This window comes from Columba livia, chromosome 14, assembly GCF_036013475.1.
Source record: "Columba livia isolate bColLiv1 breed racing homer chromosome 14, bColLiv1.pat.W.v2, whole genome shotgun sequence".
NCBI lineage: Eukaryota > Metazoa > Chordata > Aves > Columbiformes > Columbidae > Columba > Columba livia.
Window position 1 is genome coordinate 11,266,662 of NC_088615.1, and position 22,337 is coordinate 11,288,998.

General features: G+C 49.4%; 1 protein-coding gene across 9 annotated transcripts in view; it reads right to left on the minus strand.

The window, feature by feature from the left end:
* Nucleotides 1-22,337, minus strand: part of ACSL6 (acyl-CoA synthetase long chain family member 6) — a 57,128-nt gene that overhangs the window by 29,353 nt on the left and 5,438 nt on the right. For 4 of the 9 annotated variants that reach the window (XM_021289098.2, XM_021289096.2, XM_021289097.2 and 1 more), the window contains exon 2: nucleotides 123-343. In XM_021289098.2, coding sequence (XP_021144773.2) covers nucleotides 123-343 — 221 coding nt within the window. Of the gene's footprint in view, nucleotides 1-122; nucleotides 344-11,460; nucleotides 11,567-17,583; nucleotides 17,836-22,337 lie in introns of those variants that run through there. The other 5 variants (XM_065030009.1, XM_065030007.1, XM_021289095.2 and 2 more) reach the window with 3 other exon arrangements.

A 22,337-nucleotide genomic window follows, 5' to 3' on the forward strand; every position in this document is an offset into this window, starting at 1 on the left:
CAGGATGGGTTTGGAGAACCCTCAAAACACACAAAAGCACCACCTGGCATCCCCTGCTGTCATTCCCTACAGACAACCCCCAGGTAAAAGCCAGCCTTCCTCCTGGAGTGCCCTGGCCTCACCTCCACCTCCTCCGACTGCATCCGCAGGTCACAGGGCGGCTTCACGGCACGAGGCCGGCTGGCGAACCAGTAAGCGACGACAGCGGCGAAGGCACCGATGCCCACCAGTGCCGTGGCCGGCAGGTTGCGGAAAAACTGGCTGAGGTCATCGAACTCGGGGAGCCGCAGGCTCCGCAGGATTTCCTGAGCCTGCATCTTCTCCACGAGCGAAATGGCAAACTCTGCAAGAGGCAGAAGGACGCGGTCAGGTCACGGGCAGCATGGGTCTCTGTGCAGCTCAGGAAGGGGAGAACGTGCTTTCCCTTGTCAGCCATTGCAAACACGCTGCTTTGCCGACCCACGGGGCTGCCAGCCAACAACAGCCTTAACTTGAGAAGAACAGCATCTACGGAAGAGCTATGAGAATGGAGGAAACATTCCCTGCAAGGGTGAGCGGGAGCAGACAGCTCACTCCTAAAGGACAACCGAGTACACACGTACATGAGGCGATGCAGCTGCAGTTATCTGTAGCAGACAGATGCTGTGACAAGCTCTGGGATTCAGCTACAACTGTACCCTCAGGGCTGTCAGGAGGTTGCTCTGCCTTCCCCGAGTGGGACCAGGACTGTGTGACAGACACAGCCCCCAGCAGGAACAGGTAGCAGGGCAGGATGGGCAGTGGGGCAAGGACAGGGACAGGCAACATAGTGCCAGCTCCGGCCACAAGCCCTCAGCTCACGTGGAGCAGGGCAAAGCCCGCATGCCTCTGTGTGCTTAACAATGTGCAGACATGTTCCAAAACAGCACTTTCTGCCAGCTTTGCATTTCCAGCTTTGAGTTCCTTATTATTTACATCAGGGTAAATTATAGGTGACTTAAGCCAAGGAAAGTTTCATTTTATTACTTAAATGTTTCCTGGAAGAAACACGAAGGGAGTGCAGAGCAGGGATAAGGGAGTGCCAGGGTATCAGGCTGGGACCAGGCCACCACAGGGTCCCCACCCTGCAGCCCCACCAGACATGATGTCTTCGGGTGCTTGGTGGGGCGATGGGTGGCTCCTGGAGGGAGAAATGCCAGGGCATTCCCCGCCAGGCAGTCCCTCAGGGTGCTGTCCTGGCATGGGAAATGAAAAGCTGGAGCCTTGGTTCCTGGCAGGACACAGTGAGGGTGCTGGGGATCCCCCAACCCCTGCACAGCTCCAACGGTACTGAAACTAAAAACAAAGGAAAAGCCTTTTCTCTGTCTCTGTAAAGAGGGCTGTGCATGGAGGAGACAGGCAAGTGGACAAGTTTTATGACACAGGATGGTAACACTCCCCCATCCCCAGCTCATCCCCTTTACACTTGCCAGCATCTCATTGCTGTGAGCACGGAGGGGGCGGCTTTTGCTTGTGCCAGACTCACCACTCACCAGCTCCTCACTGGGAAAGCTGAAGGCACGCAGCTGAGGGGGTGCATTTCCAAGCAGAGCCACTGTACCTTGCCTTAATTTTCTCTTTTACATATACAGAAACACTCACTGAAGAGAGGAGCTGGGCACCTGGCTCACTGCTCCCGGGGTGCAAGGTGAGGCTGTCCTCAGGGGACTTGTGTTTGGGTGTGGAGTACACAAGAAGCATTTTAAATAACTGGTATTTACAGTAATGGCCCAGTATTGACTCCCTGCCAGGGAGTCTCCAATAAGGACCAGCCCTGCAAGGGACCATCAGAGCAGACGCTGCAGAGAAGGGGTTCCAAACAGTTCAGGTTTCCCGTTAAGCCCCACAGCTCTATTTATGACTTTACCAGCAGTCAAGATCTTAAAGAAAAAGCTTTTCTGCTGCAGGAGCCCAGGCTGCCCCTTTCCTCCTGCCCTCTGGCCTCACTCCAACTTGTGCAGCTCCTGAGTGATCAATGGAGGGGCTTTACTCCCATGGTGGGGCCAGGATTCCTGCACAATGGCACCACTGACATTACCACAAACCAGCTTTTTTCCTCCTGGGAACAGTGTCTGGGTTATGGTGAAGGTCACAACTATGCTCTCTCAGCCTTTTCCCATATTTGTGCCAAGCGAGCTCTGGAGGCCGGCTCAGGCCAGGCTGCAGGCAGGGGGACACCCCTTGCACAGAGCTCCAGAGGAGGTTTTTAAGTTTGCATGAGGAAAAAAGCACAGCGAACAGTTAACCTCAACCCTTGTGGGGCTACACTGTGGTGGGAGGCAACAGGGAGCGGTAGCAGTGCCACACAGCCCACATTAAGAGCCATCTCACTTGGGTGGGCTCTAGCCCAGTCACCCCTTGGGTGAGATTCTGCACCCCAGTGCCAGCCCAGTATCCCACATCCACCACTGCATCCCAGTGCCAGCCCAGCATCCCACATCCACCGCTGCACCCCAGTGCCAGCCCAGCATCCCGCATCCACCGCTGCACCCCAGTGCCAGCCCAGCATCCCGCATCCACCGCTGCACCCCAGTGCCAGCCCCGCATCCCGCATCCACCGCTGCACCCCAGTGCCAGCCCCGCATCCCGCATCCACCGCTGCACCCCAGTGCCAGCCCCGCATCCCGCATCCACCGCTGCACCCCAGTGCCAGCCCAGCATCCCGCATCCACCGCTGCACCCCAGTGCCAGCCCAGCATCCCGCATCCACCGCTGCACCCCAGTGCCAGCCCAGCATCCCGCATCCACCGCTGCACCCCAGTGCCAGCCCAGCATCCCGCATCCACCGCTGCACCCCAGTGCCAGCCCCGCATCCCGCATCCACCGCTGCACCCCAGTGCCAGCCCCGCATCCCGCATCCACCGCTGCACCCCAGTGCCAGCCCAGCATCCCGCATCCACCGCTGCACCCCAGTGCCAGCCCAGCATCCCGCATCCACCGCTGCACCCCAGTGCCAGCCCAGCATCCCGCATCCACCGCTGCACCCCAGTGCCAGCCCAGCATCCCGCATCCACCGCTGCACCCCAGTGCCAGCCCAGCATCCCGCATCCACCGCTGCACCCCAGTGCCAGCCCAGCATCCCGCATCCACCGCTGCACCCCAGTGCCAGCCCAGCATCCCGCATCCACCGCTGCACCCCAGTGCCAGCCCAGCATCCCGCATCCACCGCTGCACCCCAGTGCCAGCCCAGCATCCCGCATCCACCGCTGCACCCCAGTGCCAGCCCAGCATCCCGCATCCACCGCTGCACCCCAGTGCCAGCCCAGCATCCCGCATCCACCGCTGCACCCCAGTGCCAGCCCAGCATCCCGCATCCACCGCTGCACCCCAGTGCCAGCCCAGCATCCCGCATCCACCGCTGCACCCCAGTGCCAGCCCAGCATCCCGCATCCACCGCTGCACCCCAGTGCCAGCCCAGCATCCCGCATCCACCGCTGCACCCCAGTGCCAGCCCAGCATCCCGCATCCACCGCTGCACCCCAGTGCCAGCCCAGCATCCCGCATCCACCGCTGCACCCCAGTGCCAGCCCAGCATCCCGCATCCACCGCTGCACCCCAGTGCCAGCCCAGCATCCCGCATCCACCGCTGCACCCCAGTGCCAGCCCAGCATCCCGCATCCACCGCTGCACCCCAGTGCCAGCCCAGCATCCCGCATCCACCGCTGCACCCCAGTGCCAGCCCAGCATCCCGCATCCACCGCTGCACCCCAGTGCCAGCCCAGCATCCCGCATCCACCGCTGCACCCCAGTGCCAGCCCAGCATCCCGCATCCACCGCTGCACCCCAGTGCCAGCCCAGCATCCCACATCCACTTCTACTCCCCAAGAGCTCCTGACTACAAACCCTCTGGGAACACAGCCAGCCCCTCCAAGAGTGGTTGTGATGATCCCAGCAAACAGAACAGCATACAGATGTTGCTACCAGGCAATATCAACGCGTGGAGTAATTGTCTCCTGAATTTTGAGCATTTATCCAGAAATGTGCTTGTACAATAAAATATTAACTACATGGCTGCAATGATGTTGGGATGAACTGAGACAGAGCACCACTCTCTCCCCTCAATATTTCGCATCATCAGGCTGTGAAAAGCAGCTTGCCAAACATGCTTTTACTAGTAAACTACAAAGAGTGAGAGAGCTCAGCAAGGGTGCTATTCACTTACTCATGAATTGGCTATTTGTGCAAAAGCATTTCAGCCAGTCCCACTTAAAACTGCTCCCGGAAACACAGCCTGTCCCACCAAAGGCAGCCGCCCAATTTGCCACGGTTGCTGGTTACACTGAAATCTTGAGAATAACTCCCTGGCCATCAGTCTGTAAGCACTGGATTGTACCCACCTGTGCAGCCAAGCTGAAAGCAGGAAGTGTTGGATGCCAGCCCCTACATAATATGGGAATAAAACTATTTCTGTTATCATACAGATAGAGAAGAACATGTGATTACACCTTTACTGACTTTTCATCAATTATCATTTAGGTCAGTACCTGGGATTTTGAAAGAATTTGCCCCAGAGGCATCAAAAGTGCACTTTCAATCTGCCAAAAAAAGGTATGATGCCTTAATATAGAATTAAGAATCATTTATAATTGCTGGGAGGTATTTGGCTTGAGCAAAGTGATGCACACTGTGCTTCTTGGGTTTGCATGAAACATATTCCCCTTATTTGGGTTGTGGCAGGGACACCATGGACCATCAAGTGCCATGAACAGGGTACTCTTGGCAGCATCTGCCTCTGCAGTGTGGTAGAACATGCTGCAGCAGCCAAAGGTACAGGGAAGACCTACAGGGAAACTATTTAAATTGTACTCATTCCATCCATCCCCAGGAGAAAACCAGAACATTCATCTCAGTCAAATGCTCATGGTATATTTATTATTTCTAACCAGTTGTACCGCATTCTACTAAATTCCTACTTGGGACATAATTTCACACCGATCTGAAGTTTTTGTTGTGCAGCAGATTCTATCCCTAGAACAGGTGGTGGAATCCTAAATTCATAACCACATCAGCTGAATTAAATGCATATGACTGGAAAATAAATATTCACTTTTCCCTACTCAAGGGAAGCTGCTGGCCCCAGGGATGCCAGCACATTTTTATGGTGAACTTTGAGATTCCTGTGATAATGAAGTCTGCAAGGATTTTTAGATACTTTATGATTCAACTGAAAAAAAACCCAACCAACCAACAACACAAAAAAAGAACAACAACAACAAAACCAAAACACACACAAAAAACCGCCACGTAAGTACTTCTTGTTAGTGACTCATTTTAAATACACTGCAGGTCACCTCAGAGAAATGTCAGCAATGGGAAATAGTGTCTGAAAATACACTTGAAAGCAGAAGTCCCTTTAATTTTCTGCCCAAATGCAGCGACAAGTGTGCTGGGATCCCTGGCAGAGCTAAGAAGTGTTAGTGGTAAGGAGGAGGTTCGCAAACTCATCTGCTTATATTTTCCCACTTTCACTTATAATCTAAGTTCAATGAAGACTAAACACATACATGAAGAACCAAATCCTGCTCTCAGGAGTGAACTTACCCATTTAAGGGAAGTTCTCAGCACCTTTGAATCCTCTCATTCTACCTGAGACCTGTAACTTCAGTCACTGACACGTTTCTGATCACATTGGACTTCTGCACTATAAAGCTCATGGGGCTTGGCTTTCGAAACTCTTAATCTTGATTTTGCATCCCAAAGGAATTTGTGATGAGCCTGTACTTGATCTGTTTGGGGCAGCAAACCTGCTCTGGGAAGGTGGCCAGGAAAGGGCCCAGGTGTGTTTGGGAGGAGTAGTGTGGTCCAGAGAGAGGAGAAACAGAGGAACACCCCCAACGCCTCAGCACCCTCCCAGCCCAGGGATGCTGCTTCTCCCTCTTCTGCAGAAACAGCCCGAGGCTGCCCAGATCACAGCCTGCTCTGAGCATGATCAGGAAAAATAAATATTAATAATATTTTTTAAAAAAGCCACCATGTTTGGGCTGTGTTTCCCATCAGCAAGGCAGCATCGCACCCCAGATGTCTGTCTGTCATCTCATTCTCAGCAGCAGGACACCCTCTGCACCCCATCTCCAGTGGTTTTGCCCCATTTCGGTTACCCACAGTGAACCCATTGCCCCGCTCCCTCTGAGCGAGCAGAGCACCATGGCTGTGTGCGTAGCACGTGGAAACACCAGTGTTTCCATTACTTCACATTACCACTGGAATTCTGAACTATTTCCATAGCAGACAAATAGAAACAAATATGCAAGGCAGAAGAAAATGGTTCAGAGAAAGGAAAGGGTGCTGGTTGATTGCTGGGAGGGAACAGCCATGAGCAAGAGTCTGGAGCTGCTCGAGTTGGCTGGCACAACCGAAACCCCCCAAAACCCAGGTCTGGGGTGAAAAAGGCTTCTGCAGTCAGTGTTTGGGTAGGTAGGAGGGACACCGGGCTTTGAATCACTTACCAGCCTTTGTTAACAGGCCATCACCACAGGGACAACTCTTATTTATTTATGTATTTATTTATTTTAGATACAAATGGCACTATTGTGCAATTTGGTTTTCATCTTGTCCTGTTGGAAGTGATTCTGTAACTCCACTGCAATCAATGGAGTTTTAGTGACAATAGCCAGTGTGGGAACAGCCTCAAACTACTGGTGTATGCATAATGCAATTAACATTTTACCAGTCCGTGCAATCACATCCTTCCTGCCATTACATCAGGCGTCTGCTTGGGAAGGAGAACTCCTTTTGAGACGCCGTTATCGTTATCCTCCTGCCCACCGTGTATTCACAGCAGGGTAGGGAAGAGGCAGATAATTTATTTTAGGCTGGAAACTGGGCAAAATGTCTAAATACTATCCCTATAGTCAAGCACAAAACAAGGCTATTTACATTTCGCTTTATAGCACTAAACCAAAATCAAATAAACAGCTTGTCGTCTGTCTGAGTGAATTAACTATTTGAGATGGCTGCAGACCGTTGTAGTCATTAACACTTGAAATAATGAATCCTGCCAGCAATTGCTAACCTAAAGATATGTAAATCCTTTCAGTTTTAGGTCAGTCTGCTACTCGAACAAGGTAACAGTGGCTTGCAAAACACCTAATCACAAACTAGAGATTACTGACCTTGCCGCTTTAGACATTTTGAAACTCCTAGTTGAGGAGTTTCTCAAGACTGTAGGATAAAGTGTCCTTTAGCTGAATGTTGCTCATTATACGCTAAAATGGTTATGTAACCAGTATGCAAATGTGTAACCAATTGGCTCTTTAGGTCTGCCCTGAGCAGTAGTAAGATTTTGTACATAATGGCTACTACTTTTCTTTCTGGTATGTTGGCTTTATTCCAGCACCCAGACTTGCACAACTCTGTAGCAAAAAATCTGTCATCTCTGTGTGCTATGATTTTTGCACACCGGGTGACAGTACCCCATTTTTTGGGACGACACCACAGCTCCGAGCCCACGGACCCACAGCTGCCCGGTGGGAGCTGCAGCGAGAGGAACATCCCGGCCAGCCAGTGCTCACCATCAACCCGTGTCCTTGGCTACAGCACCGGCTGCTCACTCATTTAACTGAGGAAATGGAATGTACAGGATCTAAGACATCTCAATCCAGAGAGGCAGATTTAGAGGGATTTCGCTCAAGTGAAACAGTAGGTTTTTTGAATTCTGAAAGCTCTGTTTTCTCACATCCAGCTCCGCAGACCCCGGGCTCTGAGATTTGTAGTTGCTTTCCTGAAACGGGGTCGGCGGCAGAAGATTTGCACAAGAAAGCACCCAGCAAAGTTTGGCCCATTCTCCTTGACCTTCCCCTGCAGAAGAGAAACACGCTCGTTGTACTCTGTACACAAGGTTCAGTGGGTTCTCAGATGATGATTGAAATAATCTTGTGACTATGTCGCCACGCACGGGTCTCCATTTACAGAGGGTAAGGGAGCATCAGAATTCCCAGGGACAAACAAACTGGCAGGTGTTAGCTGACTGCATCATTGGAACCCATTTTCTAATTTTAACAAAAGCTATTGCAACTATTAACGTGTTTCTGGAAACACGTGCAGAGGCTGCTGTAACCACACAGGCGAAGGGCATTTGGGGATTCTGCGTATTGTTTGCAGACTACAGGTTTTTGTTTTGGTTTGTTTTTTGTTTGGTTGGTTTGGTTTTTTTCTCTCTCCTTTTTAAAAAACTTTTTCCAAGCTTCATGTGAGCATGCAGCAGGACAGCAAGTCTGGGAGGAGCTGCTGTCATTAGATGCTGCTCAGGTACCACTGACTTTCTCCAGCTTAGCCAAGGCAGCAGCTCTTAGGACACCACAAGCTCTGATTTCCCAATCACTGCTGTAATTAAAACCAGAGGCGATACCAAGCCAGCCTCTGCCACACACCTCCGCAAATGTTGCTTGTACAGGCACAGATGATGAGTTGTATGAACCTTCAGTTCCCAGTTTAAGGCCCATCTGGATTGTGGTCGGGCTCTGCTGAGGGGTAGGGACACTGGCTTGTCTGGAACAGACTAATGAGTGATCTCATGGGATCCCCAACCACGAAAACTGAAGTCCACCTTTGTTGTGCTTCAGCCACAAACGCAACACCCAGTTTATTCCAAACCTGCAGATTTTCTTTCATTTGTTTCAATTAAAGAGGAGAAAATACAGGAAGCTCAAGGCACTTGGCCACCTTTCTATTTTCAGCTAGTTTAAGACTAGGTCAATTCTATTATCTGTTTTTATAGTTTTATGCTACCGTGTTTATGGAAATGGTAATGCCACACTTCATAGCAGGCACAAAGCTTGAACAGTGTTAAACACAGAGAGAAAATGCCATTATATAGTTATTGATCATTACAGATAGCTACTGACAACCTTACAGAGGGGTTACACTGCCAAGAGACAGGAGGCCAGACAGCCTGCGAGCCTGACAAACTACTGGAGAGAGAATACAGGCAGTGATAAACATAAAGGGGAAAATATGAGCTGCAAAAGTATCCAAAACTGAAAGAATCAGGGTGCAGAAATACAGTAAACAGCCCCAAAATGAAGCAGAAATCCAATGATACTTGGCTCACATGCTACTGCAGGACTCCTGTCCACTTGCAGCCTACACAGGTCATTGTGGTATAAACAGGTCGCCACAGTGACCCAAAATATGACATATCTCAGCTGCATCCCTGTGCCAGCTGCTCAGGCACCAGCAACGCCCAGCCCTGCCCCGTCTCACGCTTCCTCAGGTGTGCACGCAGGGACCCTCTGTGCTCTGCGAGGATTCATCAGCTGTAACTCCTCGGGATTCAGCAATTACTGGGATTATCGGCCAAGCTGAGGCTAATACTATTTAAAATTTTCTTAAACTTTACCTGCTTTTCCTCCTGTAAATGAGATGCTTCACTATATGTCCTTTCCCCATTTAATGTCTCTCACCATCACACTGAAGCAGCTTCCATGTCATGTATCACTGCCTTGATTTTTGGGTCAGTATATTTTCGTCAAAACTGGTTTCCATTAAAAACAAACAAACAAACCACAAACAACAAACCAAACAAAAAAGCACCCTACCCACCAAAACCACAAAAAACACTCTTGCAGGTACTTAATTTTACTCACTGTGAGTGAAATGACTCCCAAGTGCAACAATATATAAACTACAATTACTGTGTTTTACCTAGATTCTTTGCAGAGTCAAATCATAATGGTATATTTAACTTAAAAATCAAAGCAAAGACATTAGTCTTCATTGACTAAGGTTCCACTATAACTCAGTGAGTCATAACTTGGGGGAGGGGAGAAACACACCAGTTTAGAGATAAAAATTGCATTTTTTGGATTATTATGCTGGGTCTCAGACAACATAAGAAGGTGTGCGAGGCGATTGAAGCAGAATATGGTTTTGTGCTTGGACATCTGTTTGCATGGAGAGCGAACAAGGGAGGAAAGGAACACAATGCCTGCCAGGCTGCAGCACTCCTCCAAGGAGCAGATACTGGAGAAGCACCCAGCGAATAAGAAATGTAGTAAAAGCAAGTTATGATTTTTATATTTTATTTTTACTAATGAAAAACATCCTTCTTCCTGTTCCTTTGGGAATCAGACTGGTCCAATCTGTTAAACTGGCTGTTTGCCAACAAGGCTATTAAAGAATAAGGTTTCAATGGTGCATAAGCCTCTTTATCTCAAATTGCTTTCGTGCCAATGGAGCTGGCTGGGGGCTCGGTGGACCCCAAACCGGGGGTCTGGGTTGTGGGAAGCAGACCTAGGGCTGTGGCAAGGCCATCAGGGGCCACCCCTGTCCCACTCTCCCCCCCGTGCTGTCCCTCCCTGGTCAGCACGGCAGAGTTATCCGCCCTGGAACAAGGCTTTACATCGCGTCAAACCGCTTGATCTGCTGGGGAGGAATAAAGCAAATAAAATTCACAGTGAGGAAGCCGGCAACGCTTTTGCATGACCTCTGGTTACTGCATGGAGAGGACAGGGATGAATGAAAGGGGTTCAGCGCGTGGTTGGGTTGGGGCATAAATTTGGCCTGGTAATCTAGGAGAGATTCTTATTTTTGTTTTAGGAGAATCAGGCAGAAAAATGCCCGATGCAGAAAAATTGCCTCAGAGGAGGCTACGAAAAGATTTGGTGTCATTATATATACATATACACACATACAATTATATATACATGCATATGTGGATGTATATGCTTGCATGCGCATACATATATATATATATATACATACATATATATATATATATATATAAAGAACATATGTATACATATATTCCCCCCACTCTGGGTGACTGATGATTAATGCTTGTGCCAGTACCATTATTGCAGAGACAACTCACACTCCCCAAAAAACCTCCTTCTCACCAAGTATCTGGAGTGTGGACAACACAGGCTCCCCCCCAGCCCCACCCCTGCCCCACGCAGAGCCCAGCGCTGGGACCCTACTGACCCCTCGCCACCCCAGCAGCAAGGGCAAGATGCAGACAAAGGATGGGAATCTCCAAGCAACCCGGAGAAACGGCATTGGCCTCTGCTCCAGGCCCTGCCGAGAAATGCATTTGCAAGACATAAGATCTTTGCAAGCATCCACTAAAAAGGGAAAAATGCTAACAAGGAGCTCAATGTCCTGAAAGTCCAATTTTAACAGCAAGCGCAGAGTAATCGCACATAAACAGAAGTATTTAAAGTATCTAAAATATCTACAGCGTACCAGCCCTTTGCCAAGAGAAATTATTCAATAAATAATTCAGTGGCTGCGTGGAGATCTTCTTACTTTATATGCTTCTAATGTTTCAAGAGAGCAAAATCCACTGCCTGTGCTTGGAGCCACAAAGGGGCCACACTGCCAGCTCATCCTTATCTCCCTGCACCAGGTCCACCCACTCAGCCCACGGAAGCCTTCATCCTCTGGTCCCACACCTCCCTGCCACGCTCAGGCACAGCTCGCACATGTGAACCAACCTAAAAATACCTTTCACAGCCCTGAGCAGCTCAGCACAGCAGTACTCTGAAGCCACCGTGATTCATGCATACAGGAAAGCTGAGACTGAGATCCTGGTCCAGATCTGCCGCTCATCTGGATAAGAAAGCTCTAGGAAGCCTGTGTAAGTATTTTAACTTTCCTACCAGAAAGGAAAAACTGAACAGCTCAGAACTCTGTTCTGTCTGGAGTCTATCAATTGCCTAAGGCATGGTGATGAAAAAGCTCCTCTAACTGCTGAAATGTCCTTAAAATGTTACCCAGCACCCACATGTGATAAACCAGAGTCACAAGGTTCCACTGACCAGGCTGGAAATCTCAGCCTGTGGTTGCAGAGGATGAAGTTCAGATGGCAAAACCTACCTGGGCTATTTCTGCACTCACTGTCCCCCTCATCATGCTCATCTCGCCACTCTCATGCCAGCGTGGCTGCTGTGTGCTCAGGCAATTCCTCCAAGCTAAAATGTGACCCCGCCAGGAGAAAAAGCTGACTCCCAAAGCTGAGTGGTTTTCTCTTTGTTGTTCTGACTGCAGCTGCAGGACTGCTGGCACAGCTGGGCCAAAACCAGCTCAGGGACTGCAAAGTTTCACCTGGGGGAACCCCAGCCTGCCCTTTCCTGCCCATGTCCCCGCGATCACAGGGCCTGTGGGAGCAGCCCATGGAGGTGACTAAAGCAGGAGAGAATTTGCCCCTCAGCCTTATGGCAAAGTTTACAGGTACTAGTGAATCCCGTGCACGTTTGCTGTGGCTCACATTTAAGTGCTGTGATCTGCAGGCATCCTTAAAGTGAGGCCGTTTTGTGTCCCTGCATTGCACAACGGTGCTGCTCTTGCCAGGGCTGGAGTTCAGTTCTGGAAGCTGCTTCTAGAACATCTGCAAAACTCCCTCACTTCCCAGAGGCACCTGTGATCATCTGTAAATCTCAGTTCTTGTGAAAAAGGGAGTTTATTGGGTTTGAGAGAAGAAGGTTGTTGTTCTTTTTTTTTTTTTTTAAGTGACTTTGATGGTTGACTGTTCCATATACTATATGGGTCTTGAATGCTGTGTGACAGGTAGCAAACAAACAGCTTAAATAATTGCACAAAAATAGTTATCTGGGGCAGCGTACGAAGAGAAGCACTGAACAGAGAGGGAGAAGGCAGCTGCAGCCATGACAGCCAGCTTTACAGAGCAGGACAGATGAAGATGGTCAGCAGAGAGCTTGATGACTCATTGCCAGGCAAAGATTTGACATTTGCCTTCAAATATCAACTGGATTTAAACAAACCTCAGCACTGTCTTTTAGAGGCTGTGGTCCAGCTATGAATCTCAGTAACCTGCAGTTCTTGCAGCAACATCAGTGCTGGTCAATGCAGCACAGGACACACCAGCCAAATGTGGGAGGTGGGAAAGGACAGTGTCCAACCGCAGCACTCAGAGGGTTGGGGAAGTTCCACTCCAGACCTCACCAATTCCCATTTCATTGTTTTTTTTTGTTTTGTTTTGTTTTATTTTCTTTTATGAAAAGCACACCTTGCATTTCTCAGTAACAGCTACAATTTGCCATCATGCTGCTTTCTTCAGCTGCACCGGCACTCTCAGCCCAATCCACAGGCTACCTGGAGCCCCAGGGATCATTCTTGTACCCTTGCAGACTACACATTGCCCTTCAATGCAGTCCCCTCCACAGCTCACTACAGGGCTCATTTTCAGTCTCCCTGCCTTCATGTGCCAGAGCCAGGCCCTCTGTGTTCATCTCAGCCTGCAAAGCCCTTAGACCAGGGCTGGAAGAAAGGGGATTTTGGGTAAAATTTGCCACCACAAGCACACAAGTGTGCACCGCCCTGGCTGTCGTGGGCTGGTTCTGCTCTGCCCCCACATCAGGTCACTGCCAGGCAAGGACAGGCACAGGCGGGTCCCAGCCTGGCTCAGCTCTCCATGACCATTCACACCCAGCCTTTGGCTGTGTCTGCATGGTCAGTATGTGCGAGACTGGTCGCAGTGACGCAGGGGGCTGAAGGGACACCAGAAGGCAAGAGCTGGCCCTGGCTGCTCTCCTACAACATGCACATATTGCACCAGGTTTGATTTCTGCTTGACGTTCCTGAAAAAAACCCTCCTTGTCAGTAGGCTGGGGTGACCCAAACCCACATCGCTGATGGACGGAGCTGCGGGGCTCCCTGCCACCAACTGGTGTTCCCCTCCGTCTTACGCCCACCATAGGCACATGGCTGTTGGTGGGAGCAGGCAACTGAGCTGGCACAAAATTAACTGTTCTGCAAAAGTAACAGAAAAAATGCTTCACTTCCAACCAAATCCCTACCTGGGATGATCATAAAGGGCAACGAAGCTGGCGAAGGGTCTAGAGCACAAGTGTGATGGGAGCAGCTGCAGGACCTGGGGGGTTCAGCCTGGAGAACAGGAGCTGAGGGGAGACCTTCTGATCTCTGAACTGCCTGAAAGGAGGTTGGAGCATGGAGGGGGTTGGTCTCTTCTCCCAAGTAGCAAGTATGATAGTAGATAGTATGAGAGGAAATGGCCTCAAGTTGCACCAGGGGAGGCTTAAATTGGATATTGGGAAAAATTTATTCCTGGAAGAGATTGTCAGGCATTGAAATAGGCTGCCCAGAGCAGTGGTGGAGTCACCATCCCTGGAGGGATTTAAAAATATGTGGAGGTGAGGTTCTTAGGGACATGGCTAAGTGCTAGAGTTAGGTTACGGTTGGACTCGATCTTGGTGGTCTCTTCCAATGATTCTATATGGCATCACAAGCACCAGTGCCATGATGGAGCCAGAAGCAGGCACACAGGGAGGGCAGCTGGAGACCTTGGCAGCTGCAGTGGTGGCTCTGCTTAACCCTGTAACTGTAGCACATGGTCACAGGGACTCGTGACAGGAGTCACCCTGAGATTCACCTGGTCCTGGCCGGTGGGAGCCGCCATGGAGCTGGCATGGGGCCCCTAACCCAACACGTGCACCTGCCATCCTGCCCAGAGAGACCACAGCTCACCTGGGATCCCCTCTATGTGCTGGAAACAGCTGGATGGCACAGCAAGTCCCACCAGTGCGAGGAGCCTTACTGCCTGCCTCCTGCCTTTCCTGGGTGCCAGCACAAATATTTGTGCAGAAGCAGCCCAGGGGCACTGATCCAGCTGCAAACCTTTGTGGGTTTGTTGCTACTGTTTCTTTTGGCAGCAGTACCAGAATAAAGTGGTTTCTGAATAACACTCCGAGCATCCTGCACGGCCATTGGTTTGTATGCGAGTACAGCAGCCCTGGGAATGCATCATCCAAAGTGACGCAGGAACCTAAACTAGCTTATAACAGGAGACTTCCCATAATGCTTAAGAGGCAACGCAGCAGCATACTCAGAGCTAGTCTTGCAGAGGATAGCAAAGAACAGCAACATTTTGTACACCACCTCCCAGTCATGTATTAGGCTGCATTGTTTCACCAAAAGCTCAGATTGGACCGAAACTCTTACTTGGTCAAATTTCAGTTTCATCTTGCCTTCTGTAATATCAACAGTTGTGTACAAAGTATTTGCAGGAGGGCTAAGCAGGCCAAATTGCAGCTGGCATTGCCTCCAACCATGGGGATCCTGGAAATCAGGCCCCTTGCTGTCTGCAGGATGCTGCCCACGCAGCGTCACACCACAGATCTCATCAGCCACTGCAGAAGAAGTAGACCCGCTAGCTTATACCGTATAATAGCTAAGTGCCACCCCTATTATAAAGAGCAATTCTCTTTAAGTCAATATTACAGCTTGAAGAGCTCCAAAACTTTCTGGCCTGCCACCACGGTAAAAGCAGAGCCATACGAACAAACAAGCAGACGAAAATGTCCTCTGCCACTTGTGTGTCAAATGTGTGCCCATGAAGATGGCATTATGACTGTCACAGTGGAATCTGAGACTAGAAAATGAGACTGAAAATGGGAGATTAAAAAAAAAAAAAAAGTAACAGTAGTGTCATGATCTAAATATAATACAGTTGTATCCCTCACTCACAGTAAGCTGTCTATAATTAGACCAGGTTAATTACCAATCAAGTGCCCTGTAAGTTGTAGTGCTTTTCTGAAGGACCCTGTCCACACAGATAGGAAGGAGCAAGGGGACCCTGAAGGAGTAAGCACAGCCTGGGGAGAGCAAGGTTTTCTCCAGACCCATGCACACATAACGTGACTGTCTGAATCAGGCCCACGCTTCATCCCCAAACAAACCAGCAGCTGAGAGTGGCTTTGACAAGCTCAGGGCTTTATTTGGCAGCCTTGCAGTGCAATAAGGGACAAGGAAATAAGGGTTAAGGAAGCACATCACGTGCCAAAAGACCTGAAGGGAAGCAACTCCGTCCTTGGAAGGCAGAGGCGCAGGCAGCAGGGGCCCCATGCCAGCAGCCTGCAGTCGTCACCTAAACACGGTGCCCACAAACAACCAGAGCTTCTCAAAATAATCTTTGCATATTCTCTGTGTGTGAGAGAAAATCACTGTGCTTTTAAAGGAACATAACTTTATGTTTCTCTCTTGCATGTGAAAAAAACAGACTGATCACTGCAGAAATGGCCGTTGCTTTAGGGACTGCTCTCACTGTGTTGCTCAACAGCAAATAATCACGTGTGGTTGGTGCAGGAGATTTTCCAAGGAGGCCCCGCAGATGCCCACATCCACCTTGGCAGGTGTACCTGGTGGCCATGCCTGACCTGCCATGCTGGACTCCTCCAGGAACAAGCAGGGACCCTCCAGGAGCCTCTCTGAAACCCCTGAAAGCATCCTCTTACATCCCCAACCCCTATCCCAACCTGTCCCCATCACACCCAATGACAGAACACACCAGATACAGGCACACATTAATACAACATGGCAAAAAAGAAACCACATGATGTCCTGAGCAGGTGGTCCATGGCTCCTGATAAGGTTTCCATGCTCTGTGCCTCACTCCAGAGTACCCCTAGCAGCGTTTGCACCCCACACACAGCAGGCTCTTCCCACATGGATGGGGCACACACACGGTTATGTGCTTGAAGGCAGTGTGAATCCACAAGTGCTTGGTTAGGAACCAGACCATATAGTGCGTTTAACACTTGCGACCGGCCACCACTGTATAGCTTTGGCAAAGGCACACGTCAGTCACTGGTATTTGGAGGTCCCACAGACAACGTCTGTCACAAAGTACCTGCCTTGAAGTCTGGGTGGTTGAAACTTGATATACAGAAAGCCTAAAAACCCACTGGGGTTTCAACCACAATTAAACAAGTTTGCCAGCCTCTGGGGAGACCCTGCTGTTGCAAACAAGCCCTGATGTTTTGAGGAACAAAGCCTAAATTGGCAGAGCCCTCCCACAGCACCCCCAGAAACCACCTTTCAAAGAACAGAGTTGCAGAATAGTTTGGATTGGAAAGGACCTTCCAAGATCCCCCAGTGCCATGATCAGGGACATCTTCACCAGCTCAGGTGGCTCAGAGCCCCGTCCAGCCCAGCCTGGGATGTCTCCAGGGATGGGGCATCCACCACCTCTCTGAACAACCTTTATTTTACCACCCTCATTGTAACCAATTTCATCCTAACGTCCAACCCATCTCTGTATCCAAGTGACCTTGGCCAGCGTGCAGGCAGAACCCACAGAGTTGCCGGAGAGTCCTGGAGCCCCAGGGCTGGAAGCGGCAGCCGCCACTGTTCCGGGGGCTCCCCCGACTACACAGGACCAGCCACCTTCAGCGCTGGCATCTCCAGCCAGAGCCAAGCTGGAGCTTTTTCCCCCCCTCTAAGGCTGTTAGAAGCACGTGAAACAACAGGAAACTGCAAAAGCCACAAACTCTTTCTGGTGCTGGTGTTTCATCCCCATCCTGCCAGCCACGCCGACTGGCTTGCCCCACATTGCAACACCAAGAAACGCAGCCGAGATCACCTTTTCCCACAACAACAGAGCCCATGGGGTCCCTCTCTGCACCGAGGTGTCCCCCACACCCATTTTTTTGGTGTGTTTTGCTTCCCTCAGTATCCCAAAGCCCAAGTGCTGCAGGGCCAGCAGCCATCCTGGTGCTGGACAAAGCCCCCGGGGTCCTGCCCAGAGCCACCTACGCTCCTCACCCGCACTTCAATAATAATGATAATAATAAAAAATAGCCACAGACTTACCCGCCGCAGAGAAACCCTCCTCTGCCCTCGTACACATCAGCTCATGGCTGGTCTCAGGCCACCGGAGCTGCCGTGCATGTACTTGCTGCAGAACTGCTGACTCCAGGACGTCCCACCCCCTTCCCATCTGCAAACTGCTGAAAGAAGTTAAGCTCGGCTAATATCAGCTTAGGCTGTATTAGCGCGGCAGTGCCCCGGTGTAACCCTTGAGGCACTGGAGGCTCCAGCTCCCGGCGGTGGGAGCCTTGTTCGGCTTCTTGCAGATGGGCGAAACTCCCCCTTCTGCTGAATATTGCATCAGTTTGACACATCTATTTGTCATACTGCGTTTTACGGTTCCTAAAAGAGTCGAGGCAAGGCTTTTGGGTGTAAAATTGCAAATGTTAAGTTTAAAATTAAAGACAGATTTTTTTTTTTACCTTGGGGAAAAGTAATCATAAAATGAAATTTCTGACACTGAGAAAGTCTGCCCTGCCAGTCCTAGTCTGCTAAATTAGAAACTTCATAGCTTGAGCAGAATAAATGTAAATTGATCTGAATCAGTAAAATAGCAAGAGAACAACTATTGCCAACTTCATCCTTACATTGTTACATATATTAAAACCAAAGAAAAAGTCTGGCATCTGAGCCAAAAGTAGGTTTTGTTAGTTTACACTGATAACAAAACAGAAACCTTTCAATTCATTTGTGGTGGCAAAATTATTAACATTTAAGGTCTGAGAGGTTTGGCTAGGACAATGAACCTAACTAAAAGAACATTCCTTACCACTGAAAGCAAACAGTTTCTGATTGCTCCCAGCTCCCCAGGTGTGAGCAGAGATAACCCGGGGCGGGGAGCCCCCCAGGAGCCCTCATTTCATATCTCCACCTTATTTACTGATTCTTTCTTTAAGTTGTGGCAGTTAGCAAAGCACTTGAGGAGCCCATTCCTCCCAGGGGTAATACCTGGCTTTGTTAACACTGGAATTAGTGATTTCCTCACCTCTTTTTTTATTTTTCTTTTCCTTTTATTTATTTTTATTTTCCTTTTTTTCATATAAAGGCTGAATCTCCACAATCACTTGGCAGAGAGGACCAGAGGAGGAGATGCTGCCTGAACACTCTTAAACCATTATAATAATTAATAAAGTTCCTGTCTGATCTGCCCTAAATCGTACTTGTTATATTATGCACTTGAGTGTGTAACAGAGAATGTTCAGAGAACATAGCACTCGTGAATGAAGTGGGACAGATATTTAATGAGATTTCAGGCAAGCTCGTCAAACATCACTCATTTGGCTCAGATGTGGGTGTTCCCTAATCAGGCTTAATTCATAAAATTGCCAGGGTAAGACAGGGAGTAGTGGCCTAAATGGTTTGCAGGTGTAAATGAGCATCACAGTGCTGGCTTAAGGGGACATCAACACTATTCAGCAGTTCAGATTCCTGGCCCTTTGTTCCTTATGAGCCACAGTTTGACAGAGACTTTGTAGTCAGAAAATATGTCAGGTGTGTGAGCAACCCCAGGCTGGCTGAGCCCTTGGATGTCTGTAGCCCTTGGATACAACACAGTTGTGTTGGTGACGGAGTGCTAGGGGATGTGGGAATACTGATTTTAACAAAACACTTGATTAAAAACAAGTTACTGTGCTGTATTTATTTAGAAGAAGTCTTCTTTCAAGCACCTCTTGGTAAGGGATGCTCCTGACTACCTCTGTGGAGGTGACAGCGGGTGATGTGCCCTCAGCCATGTGGAGGGCTTCAGTAAAACAATTGGTTCAGGAAAGTTCAGACCTTTTTATGCTTCATCAAAATTAATGAGAAGAACAGATTAAGGTTGAATTTTAGAGTGAAGCTTACAGCCAGGAGGATGCAGAGCCATCAAAGCAGCTAACCGAGGCTGTACCACCAGGAAACTACCCTGGGCCCAGAGCCAGCCCGTGAGCTCCTGGGCTTCGGTCACTCCATGGAGTCTCATCACCCAGAGTCTCAATAATCAGAAGCTGAGGCTGCCAGACATGTGTTTCTGCCTCCTCTCCCTCTAGCCTTCCATTTCCTTACACTGCAGGGGTACCAATGGACGGCAAAGGAACAAAAGTAAACCCACAGTGATGATTTTTTGCTTATGCATCTCTTCCCAGCTGTCATCCTCAAAACAGCTTCCAGGCACCCAGAAGTACAGTCTCCGTTTTGCAGCTAGGTGCAGCACACGGTGAGGTACAGGGGCCATATCCTGTCCTGGTCCAAGGGGTCCCTTCTCCATCCTGGGACATCAGCAGGGCTGGTACCCACCGGCCACAGCCCCCATCCAGTGCCGGTACCCCCAGCAGCGAGGGCCTGCCACTGCGCCACAAAATGGGGGAAAAAGGGGGATCAGCATCATCTCACAGAGGGTTTTTTGAGAAATCTGTGGTTAGGCTCTGATTTGAGATGTTCTTAAACACACAAAGTTAAGTACTTAACTAGAATCTTTTATTCTCACACTGATAACAAGTGGTTACATTGTTTGCATGTTTTTAAACATTTGCTTTATGTTGAAGGTCATTTCCTGTGGCTTTAGTTTGGTTTTATTTATGTTTTAAAATTTTGTTAACTTTAGCAGCAATTAGGTTATTTGTATTTTTGTTTCTGGTTAGTTGCACTTCCTGATTTCCCACCCTGCAGCATGCAGTGCATTTCTGTGCCTGACACTACTGTAACTTGCTTTTGCTCTCCTGTTCTCAGAGAGATTTTCAAGTCCTCATGATGGCATGTCCATGCTGGATTTTGTAAACTCTCCCCGAATCTCTCTACAGCAGCCCACAAGCGAATTTCCAGTTCAGAGGTGCCTCCTTGCCGTCAGGCTTTTCGCCTTCTCCAACCCCCGTCCCCTCCCCTGCTGCAAAGTCAGCCTTTAAATCCCCCTTTCTGGATATTTTAAGCCGTGTCTACGACACTGGAGCAAGGTTTCCAAGGGTTAAGGTGGGGGGAGGCCCTCAGACAGCCCCATTCTTCAGTCTCAATGACGCAGAGCTTTTGCCCTTTCAAATGTATTTAAGCAAATCAAGTGAACAGAAGAAATGCAAATGCCTTTTCCGAAAGGAAACACAGCCCTGGATTGTTGTTGGCAGGTCAGAGCATCACACCACCCTGGGCAGCCTCTCAGCTGCCGGGATTTGCCTGCCCTGGGAGCGGCAGCCGGCACAAAAAAACCCAATAAACCACAAACCCTTTTCAGGCAAAATAAAACCAGGACTCGGGCATTCCGGGGGAGGGAAAAGAGAAGGGGGCACTGTGGTGTCCCCAAAACACCGTCTGGCTCAGACAGAGGAATGCGTGGGGTGCAACAAGGGGACTCGGCAGCCACAGCCCGGTGGGAAAAAACTTATTCTAGCAGGTTCAACGTAGAATCATAGAATTGTTTTGGTTGGAAGAGATCCTCAAGACCATCAAGTCCAACCATAACCTAACTCTAATACTAAACCATGTCCCTAAGGATCTCGTCTCTGCATCTTTTAAACCCCTCCACGGATGGTGACTCCACCACTGTTCCAATGCCCGACAGCTCTTTCTGGGAATAAATTTTTCATAACATCCAATCTGAACCTTCTTTGGTGCAACTTGAGGCCATTTCGTCTTGTCCTATCACTTGTTCCTTGGGAGAAGAGACCAATGCCCTCCATGCTCCAAGCTCCTTTCAGGCAGTTCAGAGATCAGGAGGTCTCCCCTCAGCTCCTGTTCTCCAGGCTGAGCCCCCCAGGTCCCTCAGCCGCTCCCCATCAAGACTTGTTCTTCCATTATGATGCTGGTAGGACTAGGGGAACCTTTTGCAAAGACGGTCCTCACAGGGTGCTCCCAGCTGGGGTGCTCAAAGAATTTTATTTGAATATTTAGTGAAAGAAAAAATAATCCTGATTTAGGTCATTTGGAGTTACAGAGAACTGTTTTACCTAAAAGCAAACAGTTGCCCAGAGAGGTGGTGGATGACCCAGCCCAGGCTGGACGGGGCTCTGAGCAACCTGAGCTGGTGAAGATGTCCCTGCTCATGGCAGGGGTGGCACTGGGGGAGCTGTGAAGGGCCCTTCCAATCCAAAATATTCTGTGATTCTATGATACAAAGTAAAATATATTTAACATTTCAAAAAGGCTACTAATATATTTGTCTTTTTTTTCCACCATTGGAAAGAATCTTGAAACCAGCTCTAAATAACGGTCTTTCCACTTGTTATACCTAAATTCTGTTCTCTGCGGAAAAGACATTTAAATCTGCATCATTCACATCTTTTGTAATTTCAGTGCAAGTTTGGTTTAGATCACTTCCAATTCATCTGCATCAAGAGCAGAATTATTTGTTCTTTTTCTAGATAATACATTTTTTTTTTTTTCTTTTGAAAAAGTAAGTTAAATCAGCTTAGCAATTTCAGTGATGGTTCCTGTACTGACCAGCTCATGCTCACCCTTGGAGGAAAAAAGGAAAATTAATCCCAGCTTAGCAAACACCTGGGTGCTTTCCCTGGCTGCAGCTCTCAGCTGGTGCCATCTAGCAGTGACTGGGACACCCCAGCGATCAATGCAATGACATTAATGCGCATTGAGCTGCTTTTAGGGATCTGGTAGGTCTGGGAAAGGAGCTGCATGTTGCTCTGGAGGTGGGAGTGCGGCTCTGACCCTCACCCTGCACAGGGACTTGTATGTCCTTCCCAAGGTGGCTGATTCTGAGTCCCCCAGCTGTCCCCAGGTCCCATTAGCAGCTCAGGGGCTGCTCTGCCTTGTGCCCAGGGTAACTCAGCCTCAAT